Source organism: Poecilia reticulata, linkage group LG7, assembly GCF_000633615.1.
Source record: "Poecilia reticulata strain Guanapo linkage group LG7, Guppy_female_1.0+MT, whole genome shotgun sequence".
Taxonomy (NCBI): domain Eukaryota; kingdom Metazoa; phylum Chordata; class Actinopteri; order Cyprinodontiformes; family Poeciliidae; genus Poecilia; species Poecilia reticulata.
In genome coordinates, this window is record NC_024337.1 from 26,870,280 (window position 1) to 26,887,130 (window position 16,851).

At 41.4% G+C, this 16,851-nt stretch overlaps 1 protein-coding gene across 6 annotated transcripts in view; it reads right to left on the reverse strand.

Annotated features, from left to right (window-relative positions):
* fmnl3 (formin-like 3) overlaps window positions 1–16,851 on the reverse strand; it is a 38,250-nt gene that overhangs the window by 16,543 nt on the left and 4,856 nt on the right. For 5 of the 6 annotated variants that reach the window (XR_534064.2, XM_008413696.2, XM_008413697.2 and 2 more), the window contains exons 2-6: window positions 5,750–5,833; window positions 5,557–5,637; window positions 4,149–4,225; window positions 2,014–2,097; window positions 1,478–1,624 (exon numbers count right to left, since the gene is read on the reverse strand). Coding sequence is in view for 5 of the 6 variants with exons in the window: in XM_008413696.2 (XP_008411918.1) it covers window positions 1,478–1,624; window positions 2,014–2,097; window positions 4,149–4,225; window positions 5,557–5,637; window positions 5,750–5,833 (473 nt within the window). In the remaining variant the exon portion in view is untranslated. The remainder of the gene's footprint in view (window positions 1–1,477; window positions 1,625–2,013; window positions 2,098–4,148; window positions 4,226–5,556; window positions 5,638–5,749; window positions 5,834–16,851) is intronic. The other variant, XM_008413698.2, reaches the window with a different exon arrangement.

A 16,851-nucleotide genomic window follows, 5' to 3' on the forward strand; every position in this document is an offset into this window, starting at 1 on the left:
TATATATATATATGTTCCTGCTGGTTGCCTGCCTTCCTCATGACTTGGTATGAGAGTGCCTCATAGAAAGCGAGAAAATTACAGAGAACAGGGACTGGGAAAAAAACAAACACTTTTTTGAGGTCGCAGATGCATTATGGGAAACGTTTGGTTTCCTTTCTGCTGCCAGGCGACCAAAATGTGAGATCACATACACAGCTGATATGCAAATGTACTGCACAGTCATCATAAGTACAGTACATACACTTTTACTTCACGCTTTTCCGTAAAAAATGTTTTCTGGTCTGTTCATTAATATCTCAATATGTACAGGTGCATCTCTGAATAAGAATCAAATCAAAAAGCAATTTATTTAATTAATTCAATTGAAAAAGTGAAACACGTTTATGATAGTAAAATCATTACAAATATATGTCTACAAAAAGGCTTATTTTAGCATAAATTGGGTTCAATGAGGAATGGAATATAACACGAGACCCAAAAACTGAAAAACGTTTTAGTATAAAAATGTTGACCAACTGAACAATGTGGTTATGCAATACATTAGTATTGGACCCAAAACCCTTGGAGCTCTACTGCCCTACTCATCACTATTCACAATTGACTCAATTCTGTTAACCCAATTGCTTGTGCAACTTTTATTTTACTGCACTTTTTCTGTCCACTTAGCTCTCCATCTTATGTTTGGATGTAGCACTGTGAATAGGCAGCTTCTAGCACAATCAGGTTTTGCTCTACAGATCATCAGAATCCATCATTGTGCCGACTTCAACACGGCTGGAGCAGAACATTTCTGTGTTGAAAATATTTTGTCTTCCGTCATGGTTTGATGCGATTCTGCAATTTTTGGAAAAACCAAATTCTAGGTTTTTGTAAACGTAAGCTATGATCTTCTACACTTACAGAATTAAACACATTACTGTTGTGTGTAATGAAACTATATAATGGGTTCACTTTTTTAACTGAATTCCTGACATGTAATTATATTTTCGATCCTATTCTAATTTATTGAAATGCACTTTTTAACATAAGGTTATACTAAAGCAGTTTTTATCTAAAATTTTACATTTATAAAGCCTCATGTTTCACTCAAATATGCATCCTCGTCACCCCCAACATCTAACTTTTCTTTGTCTCCTTGGTATGCTGCAGTGATGAGGAGTAACTGCCAGACATATGCTGCTGCTAACAGCTGGCTCTCATCTGTAGACGGAGAGGATGCACATCTGGCTGAATGAGCCATTAACAATGAGAGACACAAAGTTCTAAAGGTCAAAGACGCTCAGCTTCTATGTTTGGTCGAATTTATGCACAACGAGACCGAGAAAGCGATAACCTAACCCCATAACTTTTTGAAGCAGACTCCTGAGAGACAACGGCCTCGAGACTTGCATGCTAATTCATGTTTACAGCATTCAAGGGGAAAGCACAGAGGGCCAACAGGAGGGCGAGCTATAAGCGGGGGAAAGTTACGTACCGCAGGACAGACTGGCGGGCAGAGCGCACCAGCGTGTTGCAGAAGGGTTGGGTGCCCATATGGTGCAGATCCTCTATGGACCTGCTCCATGATTTAGCTTTGTCCAAGAAGCCATCCTCCCCATTTTCCAGCCCCTCAAAATCCAACCTGGGCCACGCACAGACAGACAGAGGAAGCCAACAACAGAGGCACGGGGGAGGGAGACGAGGGATGAGGGAGGCAAGGTTAGCGAGGCAGCTTGGTAGAAAGCCAGGCATTATCAGGAGTACCAAAGGACGGGGAAGCTGCATGATGAAGCTTAGCACAGAGATTCATTTCAGGCAACATGTAGCTCAAAGCTAAACAATGTAGCAACTGTCCAGATGTACATTCGCACTGCAACAAAGCTTTTAAAACAGTCCAAATAGAAGACATTTCAGATGCACAGGCAGCGTCCCCACAAGCTCTACAGGACGCGGCAGCTGGATTCCAGGCCAATCCCAGTTCCTCAGGAAAGGTTTTAGACCGGAGAGGTGTGAAGGTGTGGGTGTACTCACATGACAGCACACTGGGCAAAGGAGAGGTACTCAACCAGGACATCAAGACCTCTGTTCTCGTCATTGAGGAACTCCCTGACCCACCTGTGATGCATAAAAACACAGAGGTGTCACCAAACTCAGGAACACGCCTTCACGCTACACTTTGAGATCTGCTTCTGACATTTTAATTGCACAAATACAACGAACAAGTAAGAGACAGAAACTCTAGAAACTTTAGAAAGAAAAAGGGAAATGTGAAAGATTTAAGGCAGAACAAAGGCTGCAGAAGATGAAAACAATTCTTCATAATTTATAAAAATTAGATGTTTTAAAAGGCTGTGCACTAAAATGACTCAGTGCTAGAGTAATGAATTGAATTATGTATGCTATATGTATATAAATACTGTAGCTACGGTGTATGTATGCAATTAAATTCAACACAATCCAATCAAGTGTCTGTGGCAAGACAAAAAAAAACGTTTATAGATGCCATTCTGTCACTACATAGAACATAAAAGTTTTTTTTTAATTAATTTTCTGTTTTAATTCTTTAAGACATGATCACCCCTATTCCTGCCATTTCTTATGTACATGTGTCATATGATAAGGTCAAGAGGAGAAAAGTCTGGACTACAAATGAGCTGCTTTTATGTAGTTCATGATCAGACTCTTCCACAGAGTTTTATTTGACCTTTGTTTACAAGATTACAACTTTAAACAAGGTTGACAATTTTCAGAGTTTCCTTTGCAATGTGGGGGCGTGATTTTTTTTAAAGTGCTTTCAGCTTTGTTTCAATAACTTTTCAGCTCGTCTACAACCCGTCAGGTTAAAAGTCAGACTGCGATTCTTCCCAATTCTATAAACTCTTAAAGCAATTCTTGCGTTACGCCAAAGCATACATCGCAACACAACTAGAGTAACACCAGAGAAATGCTGAGGATATTTTCCGAGACGTTTTCCCCAGCCATAAAGAAAGAATCGGGGGAAAAAGGTCCGCGGAAACAAAATGCTTCAGATTTCCAGGGATAGAAACCAACTCTAAACAAAGGAATTCCCATTGCACCCAGCGAAAGAATGCGGAGGGCATATGGCAGAGAAGTGGGCTCAGGTCGAAGCCCCTGACACTCCACAATATTTAGTCTGCCTCCCCCGCAGACCCCTGCTCAGCTCCTCCCCGTTTTCTTCAGGAAACTTCAGGGGGGCAGGATTTGGGTAAAAGGTTCTTAAAATAGTCCCGAAACGCTGGATATGATTACCGGCTGCTAGTCGTCCGATGGATAAGTCGGCCTGAAAACCAATAAAGACCCTCAAATGAAGCAGAGGGAAGGAAGGAGAGAAGGAAAAAGGAGTGAGAAGAGGAGTCGAAGAAAAAAAAAAAAAGAAGAAAGGCAAAGATCATCAGCTTATTGTCCCGACCTCTGTATCCCTTCTAGCCTGGGACCCCCTCACTCTTTTCCTCTACATCTGTCCAACTAGTTGCCAGTTCTGATTGTCTTGGCAATGCCAGCAATAACACACAGTAAGGCCCCAGATTCTCTCGCTCTCACACACACGCGGACACACACAGATGTGCAGAATAAACCAACATATGTTACGCTCAGTCCCGCCCACATAAGTCTTCTGAAAATATTTCTCTTGGTTGTCTTTTGTGCTTTTTTATGCTTTAAAACTGATTTTTTTTTTTTACAGTCTTTTTATAGGGTCAGAATCAGTAAAAAAAAAAAAAAGCATGATACAGTTCAAATGTTGCATTTGCTCTACAAGAAACGAAATGCCCACATAGAAAAGTCTCTTTGTGTTTCTGCTGCTGTCCACTGCGTCCCGCTATCCCATGGTCAGCCTGGCTTCCTGTCCTTCTGGCGAGAACAACAAAGCTTCCTGCTTAACAGTGTGGAGGCATCACAATGGCTACCATCTGGGCATTATGAGGACCAGCTCCGTGAGGCAGAGCTGCAGAGCTTGGTAAGTTAGAACAATGCGTGGAGATCTGGACACTAAAGCTCTGGGACCCTGTAGCTGCCCACAAAGGAATAGTCTTCACAAAAGAAAAACAGTAAAGTTCCCCCGGCTGCCTGCATCCCCCCCCCCCAAAAAAGCTTTTAGCACCAGTAAATACAGCTGTGCAATTCATCAGAAGATAAGAGCTGATTACCCAATGTGGTTGGTCCGCAGTGATATCTCCAGCTCCCTCAGGACTTTTGTGGATTCCTGCACACGCCGCCGAAATTTCTGATAAACACGACAAAAACAGAGTTAGCTGCAGATTCATCATCATGACAAACTGTTATTTAATGGGTAGTGACAGATTACACATTGCTTTAAGATAATACTCCACCCATGTACACTCTTACACATTCGTCTCTGATAAAGCCTGCCTGCCGTCTGCAGTGCCTTGAAGTATTCGCACCCCTTTGACATTTTGTGAAATTACAAATACAACTTTCAATGTTTTATATTTGGATTTTATGTGATAAAACTCGGAAATGTATCATTTTGAAGTGAAGAAAACAGGAAATGCAGAGCTTTTGAAATCTTTTCAAAGCAATATCTGAAATGTGAGGCATGCGTTTGCATTTAGCTTCACTGAGTCTATACACTGCAGAACCAATTTCCAATCTCTAAGCCATTCAATCTTTTACAGTCTTAGGTTTTTTGCAGCCTTTGTTCCAGGATTGCTGTGCATTTATCTCCATCCATCAGTTTCCCGCAGCATGGTGCTTCCACCACAGGTCACGTTGGGATGGTGTGCTCATTTTAGAATAGAATAGAACAGGATTCAACTTTATTGCCATTGCACATGTCACAAGTACAAAGCAACGAAATGCAGTTTGCATCCATCCAGAAGTGCAGTGTGCATTTTTCTTCACACAGTGTTTTGCGCACAGGCTCAAGAAAGTCGATTTTGGTCTCATGTGACCAGATCACCTTCGTCCACATGATGGCTGAGTTGCTGACATGTAGCAAAAGAGCCAACAGAAATGCTTCTCCGTTTATTGCTCTCCTTGCCCAGTCTGTCCCAGTTTAGGACGACAGCCATGTTTGGACACGTCTGCAGATGTTTTACGCTGTTCTCACTTTTGGATGATTGACTGAACAGTGTTCAGTGATATGTTCAACACCGTTTTATAACCCAACTTTGATTTAGACTGTACCAGAACCGTCTGCTGCGTTCCTTCTTTGTTCATTATCGCTCTCCAACTTCTGCACTGTCTTGACAGAACAGCTGTATTTATACTGACGTATACATTCAGAGATGTGGTTTATATTTAGGGGTATCAGAGCACAGGGGGTTAAACATGCCACACTTTTCAGATGTTTATATTTAATGACTTTTGAAATGTTCTTTTTCTATTGTATAAAATAAAAACGAAATATATTGATGATTCTGGTTATAATGTGACAATGGTCAGGCATTCCTGCAACACACAGAGTCATCCAAGCTATTTGTAAACAAACTGGACCAGAAGCAGATTTCGTTCTTTAGTTTGTTTAGTTGCTTTGTTGGATTTGCCAAAAGTCAGTGCAGCTCCACTTCCAGACAACAAAGTTTATGTTCAGACCTTCCGCGTGACTCCTGGGTCTAAGTATCCTCTGAGCTTCTGGATGTAGGTGTGCGGGGGGTTCTTCACCTGAAACCTCTCCTGAAAGCACAACAGGGCATCGAAATGGGAGTTTACTCCAGGCAGAGTTGCACAGGCAGCTGTACGCGCGGCGTCAGCACAGGTTTAGGAGGCAGGGTTAGCGTGAATTCACCTGATCGCAGATCAAATCCCACTTCTTTTCGTTGTCGTACTGCCTGAGGAGCCGAGCTTTATCCGGAGGCAGATTCATGGAATTCTGGGGGAAAAAAACGACAAAGAAACACAGAAAATCTGAGCATTAATTTCACGCATGGCGACAAATGTACGTTTTCTCTATTTGGCCTATTTATAGCAGCGCTGTGCAGAGGCCTGTGGCGCCAGTAGCGGTACACAGGACAGAATTTTGGACCGTGACCTCACTTCCTGTGTTGACTCCGCATCCTGTTGCAGGAGATGATCCGCATCTCCTCCAGTCTGAGTCTCGGTTTGTTTTTCACCACAACACGCCGCTATCAGAGCCCAGGCTCATTGCCAGACCTGTTATCTAAAGCAGCCGTGAAAAAGGAAAAAGAAAAAAGAAAACACTTCAACACCGTAGGAGATGTCCAGAGGCTGCCTGTTTACTGGGCTCAAATTAAACCTTAATTGCTTCAATTTGTGTTCCTAGACCGCACCATTTAAGCAGTTTATGTCCGCATGACAACCGTGGAAGAAAAAAAACACACACACACACACACACACACACACACACACACACACACACACACACACACACACACACACACACACACACACATCTATATAGGCTGACTGTATGACAGAAGCTTTTGACTAATTGCTTCCTTCTGAGCCAAATGCTTGTAAACAGGGATAGACGGGGGAAAATCTTAAAAATGAGGAAGCGCAACAATAGGAGGGATCCTGCCAGTGTCTGAAACTGACCGCTTCAGCAGTTCTTTAGAAGACAAAAAAAAAGAAGAAATAATTTCATTTTCCTTTTGCTCAATGAACCCAAGGATCCACTGCATGACACAGGCAAAGTCAAACTGTCTGTCGACGTGACTTCTTAACCTGCTGCTATAATTCAGTCTCCAGAGCAGACAACACTCTGCTCCCTCCAGATGAGATGCTCAGACATTTTTTTCCTCTACTGGAAGATAAAAAAAAAAAAAAAAGTCAAAACTGTCGCCGAAAAGCAGCGCAACGTCACTTGTGACAGTTTTAAAGTTAATTTCCCCAGGAGACACTCGCTTGTTCATCCTATCAATAAAACATGAGTAATTTTGTTTTGTAAGGAGCGAAGTTAGTAACCCAGGCGTGACTCTGTGGTTTAAGAGCTAATAACTGCAGATTTTCACGTCATAGATTTATGTCACAAGGTTCTAAAAATATACAGCAACAGAAAAAAAAAATGTATGAGAAAGCTTCGAGAGGCTTTAACTGGGTGGAAAACCGTGCCAAGGCGTGGAATATTTTGACTGGACTTAAAGCCTCTTGCAGAAGAGAAGTGTGGGGGGGGAGAAGCGACATGCATACCAGATGTTCAGAATTACAGAAGGAATGTGTCCTGTTTATAGTGGTAGTTTATGGCAGTAAACTTTCTCTCTTGTCTGACGCTCTTTCTTCCTCTGCTTCTTTTTGGGGGAGACATGACACCTCCGGCAGTCTGAGAATGTTTTCGCTCGCAGCAGAGGAGCGGCATCTCCTGTTCAGACGGTTTATCAAAGAAACCGTCTGAACGGTATTTTTGAACTGCACTGCTGCCACACACAGTCAAATGTCAACTCTTTTTCCTGTTTTTTTTTCTTTTCTTTTCTTCATGCAACTTTTACGTTTCCATCTACCACTTTATCCAAGTCTGAGAGGAGAGGGTGAAAGGTCAAGGAGGGGCTTAGACCCAGACACACCTCTCACCGGCGATCCTCATTAGCTCGTTCCAGAGGCACACTAAGGTGTTTCAAAGCCAGACTGCTTCAATATGACATTAAAGCATCTAACGTACAAAGGAAGCCAAGTTTAATTGCTTCCATCTTGGATCTCCTTCTTTAGGTCAGGATCTACAGTCATATAATGAATTAAAATGTGAGTTCTGATGAGCGTCCTCATTTGTCAGATAAAAAAAAATAAAAAATCTTCACAATTACCAGATGTTCAATGCTTGAAAACATCAAACTGAGACACGGACGTAAACCAACAAATATATTCTAATTTATTGAATATTATTATACATCTCACCACCCTTAGACGGTCTTTCTAATGTAGACTGATACATAAATTGAGAGCTTTACTTTTGGTTCGGTTCTTTCTTTCCAACGATGAACTAAAGCAGGACCGGGCAGCCCTCTTGCAGCCATGCTTTGGAGGATAGATGTAAATTTAATGCTTGGTGGTCTGGCTTTGTTTATGGGGGGCCTGTGTGGATGCAGCCAGAGACAGAAACAGAAAGCCTCCTTTAAATCTTCACATGGGAACTCCACCTTTAGCGAGGCAGGATGGTGACAGACAAGGGTGGAGAGTCTGGGCACAGGGACGTGGAGGTGAAATGTAAAGTTCTTCAAATTATGATTTTAAGTGAAGTACTGAGATTATTAGAAAACAAAGACAAGGGTTTCTTTTTTCTCCCCCTCTTTTTGCAGCACCGATTATAAAAAAAAACACACAAAAAAAACATAACGTTGCAACTGAAACTTCATTCAAGTTTAAAAAAGGAGCAGATGTTGTGCTAAACCACACAGCGTAAGCTGAGTGAAGATCACTGTTTGGGCTGTGCTGGTGCTGCCAAAAACGTTCATTGGTGCCACTATTACTTGAAAGACGTTGATTAAAGGTTACAGATGGCATCAAAGGTCGGTCAGCTCTGGCCAACATTAAACCAAATCAAACAAAAATAAACGAAGGACAATCGCGCCACACAATATTTATAAAAAGCCCAAACCAGAACTAACATAGCACAATTGATTGACACCAGCTGTGTTGGGTTTAGGTCATGTGCTTGGGCAGGGTGACCTTTGATGACCTCAGCAAGCTTCTATTGATGTCTTTAAAAAGGATCACAACACAAACCAGCGCAAGCAGAAATTCTTATAACCTTTACAAGAGTTCATAGAATGTGGAGTGACCAAATGTGCAAAGATAAAATATAACAAGCATATTTTCATGGAAGTGTAACCAACCCTTCAAAATGACTACCACTACAATAACTCTAATACAGCTCTGGTTTTTATCTTAGACCAAATCATTTATGTCACCTTTTATTTCAAAGTCGATTTTTCTCGCTTGCTGATGATAAGTAGAAAGTGACAAGATCCGTATCCATCCCTTAATAGCTGATGTTTTTGTGGTGTTTTTTTTTGACAAAATCTATAGGATGTTTTGAAAAATATAGATTTTGCTTAAATATTAAGAACTTGTTCTTCTTAGCTTTAAAAAAAAAAATCAAACTCTACTGCTTTTTGTGAACTTCTGGATAAAATACTCTAGAATCTGTCAAACCCTGAAGACTGCTTCCCTTTGTTTTCCTGGCCAGTGGTGCGTTCTCAAGTAGAACTGTAGGGCAAGGAAGTGAAGAGGAAGGTCTCCTTTTGTAGTAATTCAATTCTGGCTTACTGGAAAACATGGAGACCAGATGCACAGAGAGATACTCATCCATTTGGCAAAGACAAAGGAACAAAGGAAGCATAACGTGTGTATTGTTTCAGTGTATGACTGGATGATTTCACGTACAGAACTATTCATTAGAGGCAAAAACATGGGAGTATTTGACTGACGAGCAATTAATGCATAATAGAATCTGACAACAATTCAGAGAGACGTTATTATGAGGAGTGATATATGAGGTATTTAATAATGTCTGTGGGAGGTTTAGGTGGTGTAAACAAACACAGGTGAGAGCGTGGAGCCGCAGGTGTTACTAACTCCAACTATAAGACGTTTTTCTTGCAAACAATGGAGGGACAGAAGCCATAGGAGAGGTTTCCTTCCCGACAAGGTTTGGGGAATTTGAGCCAAGTAACCCAATTTAGCTAATTTCATTTCACTTTCTCCCACAGTGATGCTATCTTTCACTTCCTGTGTTTAGAAGGAGCTAAAAGAGGTCATTTTATGTGGGAGAGCGAGCAGCAGGGCTTTAGAAAGTTTAAGATCCATTAGGCCATTTTAGGAGAAAAACATTGCAGAAATGCCAAAAATGTTTGTGCTTGTTATGTTGCCCACGTATCCTCTCCTCCCAGCGCAGCCTTTCCTGCTGGACCTGAATCTGAACTGTACAAAGGATCCAGTGTTGGGCTTTGTTCTGATTTGATGCTCTGCCATACCCATCCTTTTGACATTTGAGCTAATTTTTGCTACCCCCCCCTCCTTCATGTGGAGTCACTAACAATAGCAGGTGGGTAGGGTCAGTTTATACCCTGTGGTCCTTTTTATACAGTAAAACGCATTACACGGCACAACCGGACGGACTGGTTTTAATGTCAATTCTCCCACTTAAGCAGAATGAAAGTCATGGGTGGGTAAAAGTTGAGTACTGTTCAACTTAATTTTCCGGACTAATGGGTTAACAGATGATTCAGTACAATTGGTTTGTGGTAGCTAGCTCTTGTAAAGTGAATGAAAAAGAACTCGCATCATCCAGACACATGGTTGTTGTAAAGCAAAGGCCTACAAGCCGACCAGGTGAGGGTGTAACTTCTAAAGCAGGGGGGATATTGGAGCCCCTGACAAAGGGAAGGTTTCAAAGAGTGAGCAGTTTAAGTAGCTCAGAGAGTCATGTTACTGGTTAAGGAGGCGAGTAAAGCTACCAAGGACACGGCGGAGCACTTAAGTCACACGCTGACCCCCCGGGTCCCAGCGCAGATATCCGACTCTACGGGGCAGCTCCATCTGCCCCCTCCGACCGGACAGCCGCCTAATCCGAACTGATTTACAATCAGCCTTGAGATGAGTTTATGACCGGCAGCTGGAGCTAGAAGCCCCCCCAAAAGATACAAATGGAGAGGAGTGACAGAACGTTTCCTCCTTGACCTCGAGTGAAACATTTCCTGCTAGAAATACTGTACGTACGTACACTGAGCCAATAGCAAAAACACGACAAAAGCTTTTATGCTCCGTCCTATCCACCCCTGGCCAAAACGCTTCCTCTCTCACAATGTGCGTCTATATCTAATTTGATAGGCTTCGCAGGCTAGACTTGGCTATCGTCGGCTCACTGGGAAAGGAGTGGGTGGCTGGAGAGCTCACCGTGCTGGACAGAGCCGCTGGCAGTCCAGAAGGCAGACACTAAAGTCTCTCTGCTCATCAGGACACAGTCCAGGGAGGAGGGACCAAAGAATCCGATCAGACAAGTTTATTGTGAGATGTATGATTTCTACAGACAACAGTGAACTGAGAATAATTTCTACAGTGATTGCAAAAGTATTCATTGGATTTTAGGTCTATTTTACAGCCTCTATCAAATCAATATCGATCCATATCGTGATAAACATATGATTAATACCAACAGATAACACATCTGATAGAATATACAGTATTCAATCTATAGTTCTATCCAGAACTGCAAAGGGGAATACAAGCAGAGGAAAGACTTTACCCACTCAACCTCTCACTCAAGCAAGGTTGGTGGTATCAACTAGCTCACTTGACTCTTTGGTCACCTAGCAACTCACTCGCTCTTTGGTTACAAACAAACAATTTGTTGAGTAACTTGCACAGCAGCAGTTTCAGGTTTTGCCGCCGAGCCTCATAACTGCTTAAAAATAAAATACAACAGTGTGGAGTGAAAACTGTGGAATTAAGAGTTGGGTAACGCTACCAGTCTGGCAGTATTTCATATATTTAAAACAAAAAAACGAATCAATAATTATTGATTTCAACTGATCTGAAATGCTTAATCATCATGCATTTTTCAGCCTGCTCCATCTCCTCTGTCAGGTTTTCCGTAGCCTGTATTTAACTCCTTCCGTCCTTTATTCAATCTGACCAGCTTCCCTGCCCCTGTTGAGATTAAAGCCAATCCTCAAGATGATGCTGCCACCGCTATGTGGCACCAGGGAGAATGTTGGTGTGTTCAGAATGACGATGATCAGCTCTGCTCTTCCACCACATGCAGTAGAAAAGTACAAAATGTTCAGTTCTGCTCTCGTCTGACCAGTCTACATCTTTGAGCTCATTTTATAAACAGGATTTCTGCTCACGACAGTAAGGTTGGCTGAACAATAAATGCATATTCCACTTGTGACATTTTATTTATTTCTCTTCCGCGCTGTTGGTCGTTCACACAAAACTCAAATAAAATACATTAAAGTTTGTTTTGGTAACGTGCCAAAAATGTGAAGACATCCAGGAGGTGTGAAAACATTTGTAAAACTAATTGTCTGCAGAGGATTAGCTAAAAAAATATATACATTTAAAAACTGTTTCCATAAAAAATAAAAAAAACAGCATTGGGGAATTTGCCTGCATAACAGTGCAGTCATTAAATCAGTGAGTACCATGAATGAATAAATGGTCAAGAAATAAAAATACTGAAGCATTCCATGATGAGTAATATAAGCTCCGCGGATCTGGATTCCCAGCAAAAAAACAGAAAAAAGAAGCCAACAAGGAGGCAAAGAAAACAGTAGGAATATGTGGAGCTGGCATGACTATTTAAGCATAATAAGCAACCCTAGAATGGAAAGTGATGCCCAGGCCCCACTAAACCAGAAATAACTGGAAGTAGTTCAAGATAAATATGTCCTTCTGGAAAAAATAACTTCAACAAGCCCTGAGAAGGACAGAAAGAGGTAAACATAGAACCAGCTTTTGGATATTTGCCTTACGTAGCGCACATGTCTCACGCCGACTGCACAGGAGACCGTGACTCCAGGAGGTGGGGCTGATCAGAATGACCACCATATTTGATATCATTGGTGTTAATCAGACTTTATGACAGACTTTAACATCATGGATGTTTCTGTCAGCGCTGTGTGTTTGGATAACTCCTTTTCCGTTGCAGTGAAACACAATGAGAGGAGACAGGATGCGAGCCTCAGCTGTTGCCGTCACAGAGCTGCAGGGACTTCCGTTAACTCTTCAGGAAATCAAAAAGCTGCTTCGGGTAACTTTGGATTTGCTCTGCCGCGGGGTACGTGCGGATCTGACACTTCCACTGTCGCAGCGAGTTTGTTTTAAGCGTAATTTCAGCGGCTTGTCCAACTCCGGGGTAAGGTCTCGCTGAACCGAAAGCGACGGAGCGGAGTGTGAGAAAACACGGCCCCCCTTTCTTCAGAGCGGACACCCGATCGGCCTCCTCGCTCTTTGGCGAGGTAACCCAAACCGGGCGAGGATAACAAAGCGTGCACACACAGAGATGCTGGAAGGAGGGGACAGCAGCGAAGCACACAGTACCAAACCAAAAGACACAAGAAACAGAGAGCATCACTCATTCTGACGCTGGGCCTTCTGTACAGATATAAGCAGGATTAAGAAACAATGGTGTAGGTGTTTTTGGGAAAATACAGCACAAGAAGGGGAAAAAACCACCATCAGAGCGCAAATCAAAATAAAACCACTTCATAACTTCCGATTTACTCCCTGACCTTTCACTACAAAGGTAAAATGCATAATGCAAAAGCTTCTAAGACTTTATATTCATTTTAATCATACAGGAAAAAAAAAGATCCTCAGATGTCTCAAGGTCATGTTCAGCACCTAAAGGATTTTTTCTAAACAAAGTTACGTAAAGGGAGGACAAATAAAAGGTAAAGTGGCTCAAACTTTCCCTAAACTGGGTCCGTCTCAAATTACAGGCTGCTAAAACAATGTTATATCAAGAGCTTACAGTTGTGTTGCCAGGTTTTCTGTCCTCCTCTAGAGGCAGCCTGAGCCCTCTCCACTATGAACCAACGGCATGTCTCCTCGTCTCCGACGTCTGAGTCAGGCTGCTAAGAAAAATAACTTCCAATCTCTTCTTTTCAACAGAACCAAATGGACACCAAAAAACAACAACAGGAAGGTGGTGAAATGCTACTTCCAGTTCATAAATCAACAGCCTCTTCTCAGAGCCCATTTGCTACTTGGTTTGTTAAACCGGTGATGCAGAAGCGATAAGTAGTAATGATAAGTTGGTCCAAATGAAAAGAAAAACAAACAAAAAAAACAAAACAATTATCATCACAGGCTTGTTTGAAGGCTAAAAGGCTAATCCACAAAAGTAACAGATAAAAGGGTCCTGCAGGATCCGTCTGAAGCCAGAGAGTTTTCAGAAGCTACAAAAGTGTGCAACCGGGAAATAAACATTTGTTTACATCTTCTGACCTGTTCTTGAAAACAAATGTGACGTAAAACAAAGCAGCTTAGAAATTTGACATTACTGTTCAATACTGGAAGTTTTTCTTTCACATAATTCCTGCCTGATCCAGCACATAAAACTTTAAGCTATAAATAAATAAGCACCAATCAGGTGTTCCTGCTCCATACTCTGATTTTTAGAGTTTTATTTAGGTCTGACTTGTTGATTCAGATTGACTTTTTTTTGGAATCAGTTTACAGCGAAAAAAAAAGTTTAATCTGATTTAAGTAGTAGTTTTGAATCCATCAGCAAATACAGAAGTGTATTTCCAGATCTTGAGTCAGTTCTTTGTGCGATTATTCCCACCTCCCCCATTTCTTGAAACAGGATTTTCAGAAAATATGTTGAAAGGAAAGTCAAAGTGACAAAAAAAAAGTTTTAGAAATTCTGTGGAACTAAGCTAAAGTCTACTTTAGAAGCTTTGAAAATCTCCTTAAAAGGGAAGTACAATCACAGTCAAAGCAAGTATTGAGTCTCTGATTCTTTTGAGAGAAAGTAGCAAATCTTTCACCTACAATTTTTCTATTTTGATTTCAGAAATGTCCAAATTAGAAGTTTTTACCCTACAGAAGTGAGCTTTTTGAGTGCTCTTAGGCGTACATCCTGCTTGTTCTCAGTGTCCAAGCAAGCCTCAGGGAAGCCCCCGGCAAACAGGGGATACGCACTGGGAATGTTGGGAATGCAGGTACATGAATGCCACATTAACTCATGCTGGTCAGGCATGTTAGCACGCTGTCCGGTTAAAAAGGTCGAGGACTGTGGAGAGATAATATGGTTGCCATTCAGAGAATCTTCAGAGGAATTTGTAGTGAGGAAATGGGAACAAAGTAAGGAGGAAGAAAAACAATCATAAAGCAAAAATTAACTAACAACATCACCGCATTTCTCAATAAAAAAAACTCCCCTTTTTTAATAAAAATGACTTCATTCACTTCTAGCGTCATTTTATCAGAGAAGCAGAAGTCTTGAGGCAAACGAAAGTAAAGCGTTCTAGACCAGAGGTGGCGTCGTGATCCAGCTGCAGCCCAGCGGCTGTTTAAAGGGGCTTGCAGCGGTTCTTGAAGGGGGCAAAAAAAATTAAAATGGAGTGTGGCTGCACAAAGGGCACTGGGGGGGGATGAGGCCCCCTTTTCTAAAAACAACACCAAACTGACAGAGTCCCCATTGTACTTTAGAGGAAACCACTTCTCCAACATGCAGCCCTGATGCAGCTGCATTAGAGCCACATGCTCCACACCCCCATTGACACACTCAACTGCACACACAAAGGCAAAGCGATCACCTATAAATGGCAAATGTGCCATTTCAAAAAAAAAAAAGGGGGGACGGGGGGGGAGACTCTTGCAATTTGCCAGTGTCTCCCTTTTTTGTAAACACAGCAACTCGGAGCAGGAATACATACAATTTTTTTGATAAAATAAACTTGTGGTAAGGGAAAACAGACAAGTGTGAATCAACAAGCGGCAGCTGGTAAGCTTGGCCAAAACGCAGGAAAATGAGGTAAACAGCTGGTGTAACCGTGAAGTCACACTTTTAAGCTTTCTAAATGTAAAACACAGAAAGCGACACATATATTTCCAACTATAGCGAGTCACCCGCCTCATTATTCTGATATCATGTGGTCATTACACTGAATGTCTCATATCACCTAAAATATAAAGTGCAATAAGTAAAAAAAGGAAGAGCTTTGTGAATGAAATCTAACATGGTTTCCCAATTCCTGCTTAGTCGTGGATCATAAATTTTGGTTTCCAAAAACACCATAAAGAGAAAAAAATAAAGTAGTAATACACTAAAACTCCTTATAAACTATACCTAAGAGTGGTATAGCCTGAGGCAAGAGGACACCAGCTGGACACAGTGATACCTCTGCCTGCATGGCTGCTCTAAAACCAAATCAACTGTGTGAAGTCTATAATCTCCTCCGTTTTAGACCGTTGGGATTTATGAATTAAACAGCTGTAGTCTGCAGAAGTACTCTGACCCCTTCAACTTCTTCAGATTTTGCCATGTTTTACTTACAAACTTCATTGTATTCATTTTTATCATACTTATTCTTGTGAATTCTTCCAACAAGACAAAAGACACTGGTCGTGTAATATTTTTTTGGACCAATAAAAACCTTAAAAGCGTGTCCTGCATTTCTTGTCCACCCCATTTCCTCTGATAATCCTAAATAAAATCCAGCTTGATCAATTCTCTTCAGATATGATTAAGTCAGATGAAACTAAAATGTAATTTTTCCGCCTACATGGATAACACAGTGGATTCTGTTTCCCTAATGTACAATACGGTAGTGGCTGCATCATGCTGTGTGCGCTTCAGCAACAACTGAATTATGATAAAGCAGATTAGAATGGCACTAAATCCAATTGGGAAACATTAAACCTTTAAAATCAATGAACTTGAAAATATTTAGCAAAGCTGAATGAGGAAATGTAATTTAGTTTGAAATCAAGAAAGTTGGTTCCAATGTACTGGCGAAGAGTGGCTGGAACAAGTACATGGAACACATTTTATACATGTAAATTCCTCTTCACTTCACAACTATGCTGCACTTTTTGTTTGTCTATGATATAAAATCCCAACAAACAAAAGTTTGTTGCGTCATGAAAAAAAAAAAACGGGCAAGATACTTTTGCGAAATGCCGCACAGAAAATATGTTTTAGTCGTGAGAGAAACATTCCCATTTTTTTACTCCAAAACCCAGGCCGAGTCGTATCAGGCACAAACCGCAACCACTGTTTGGCAAATAAAAATCATTTTGGATTTATGCAGGGTTTTTTTTGTTTTGTTTTTTGTGCAGCTTGAACGTATTAGTTCCACTTGAGAGGCGGCTCGATTTCCCTCAGACTTGAGCCATAAAGAATCGGTGTCGTCAGACAGAGCAAGAGTCACACTGTCAGCATATCTGACACGACTGACATAACCTCTTCTTTTGGTAGTT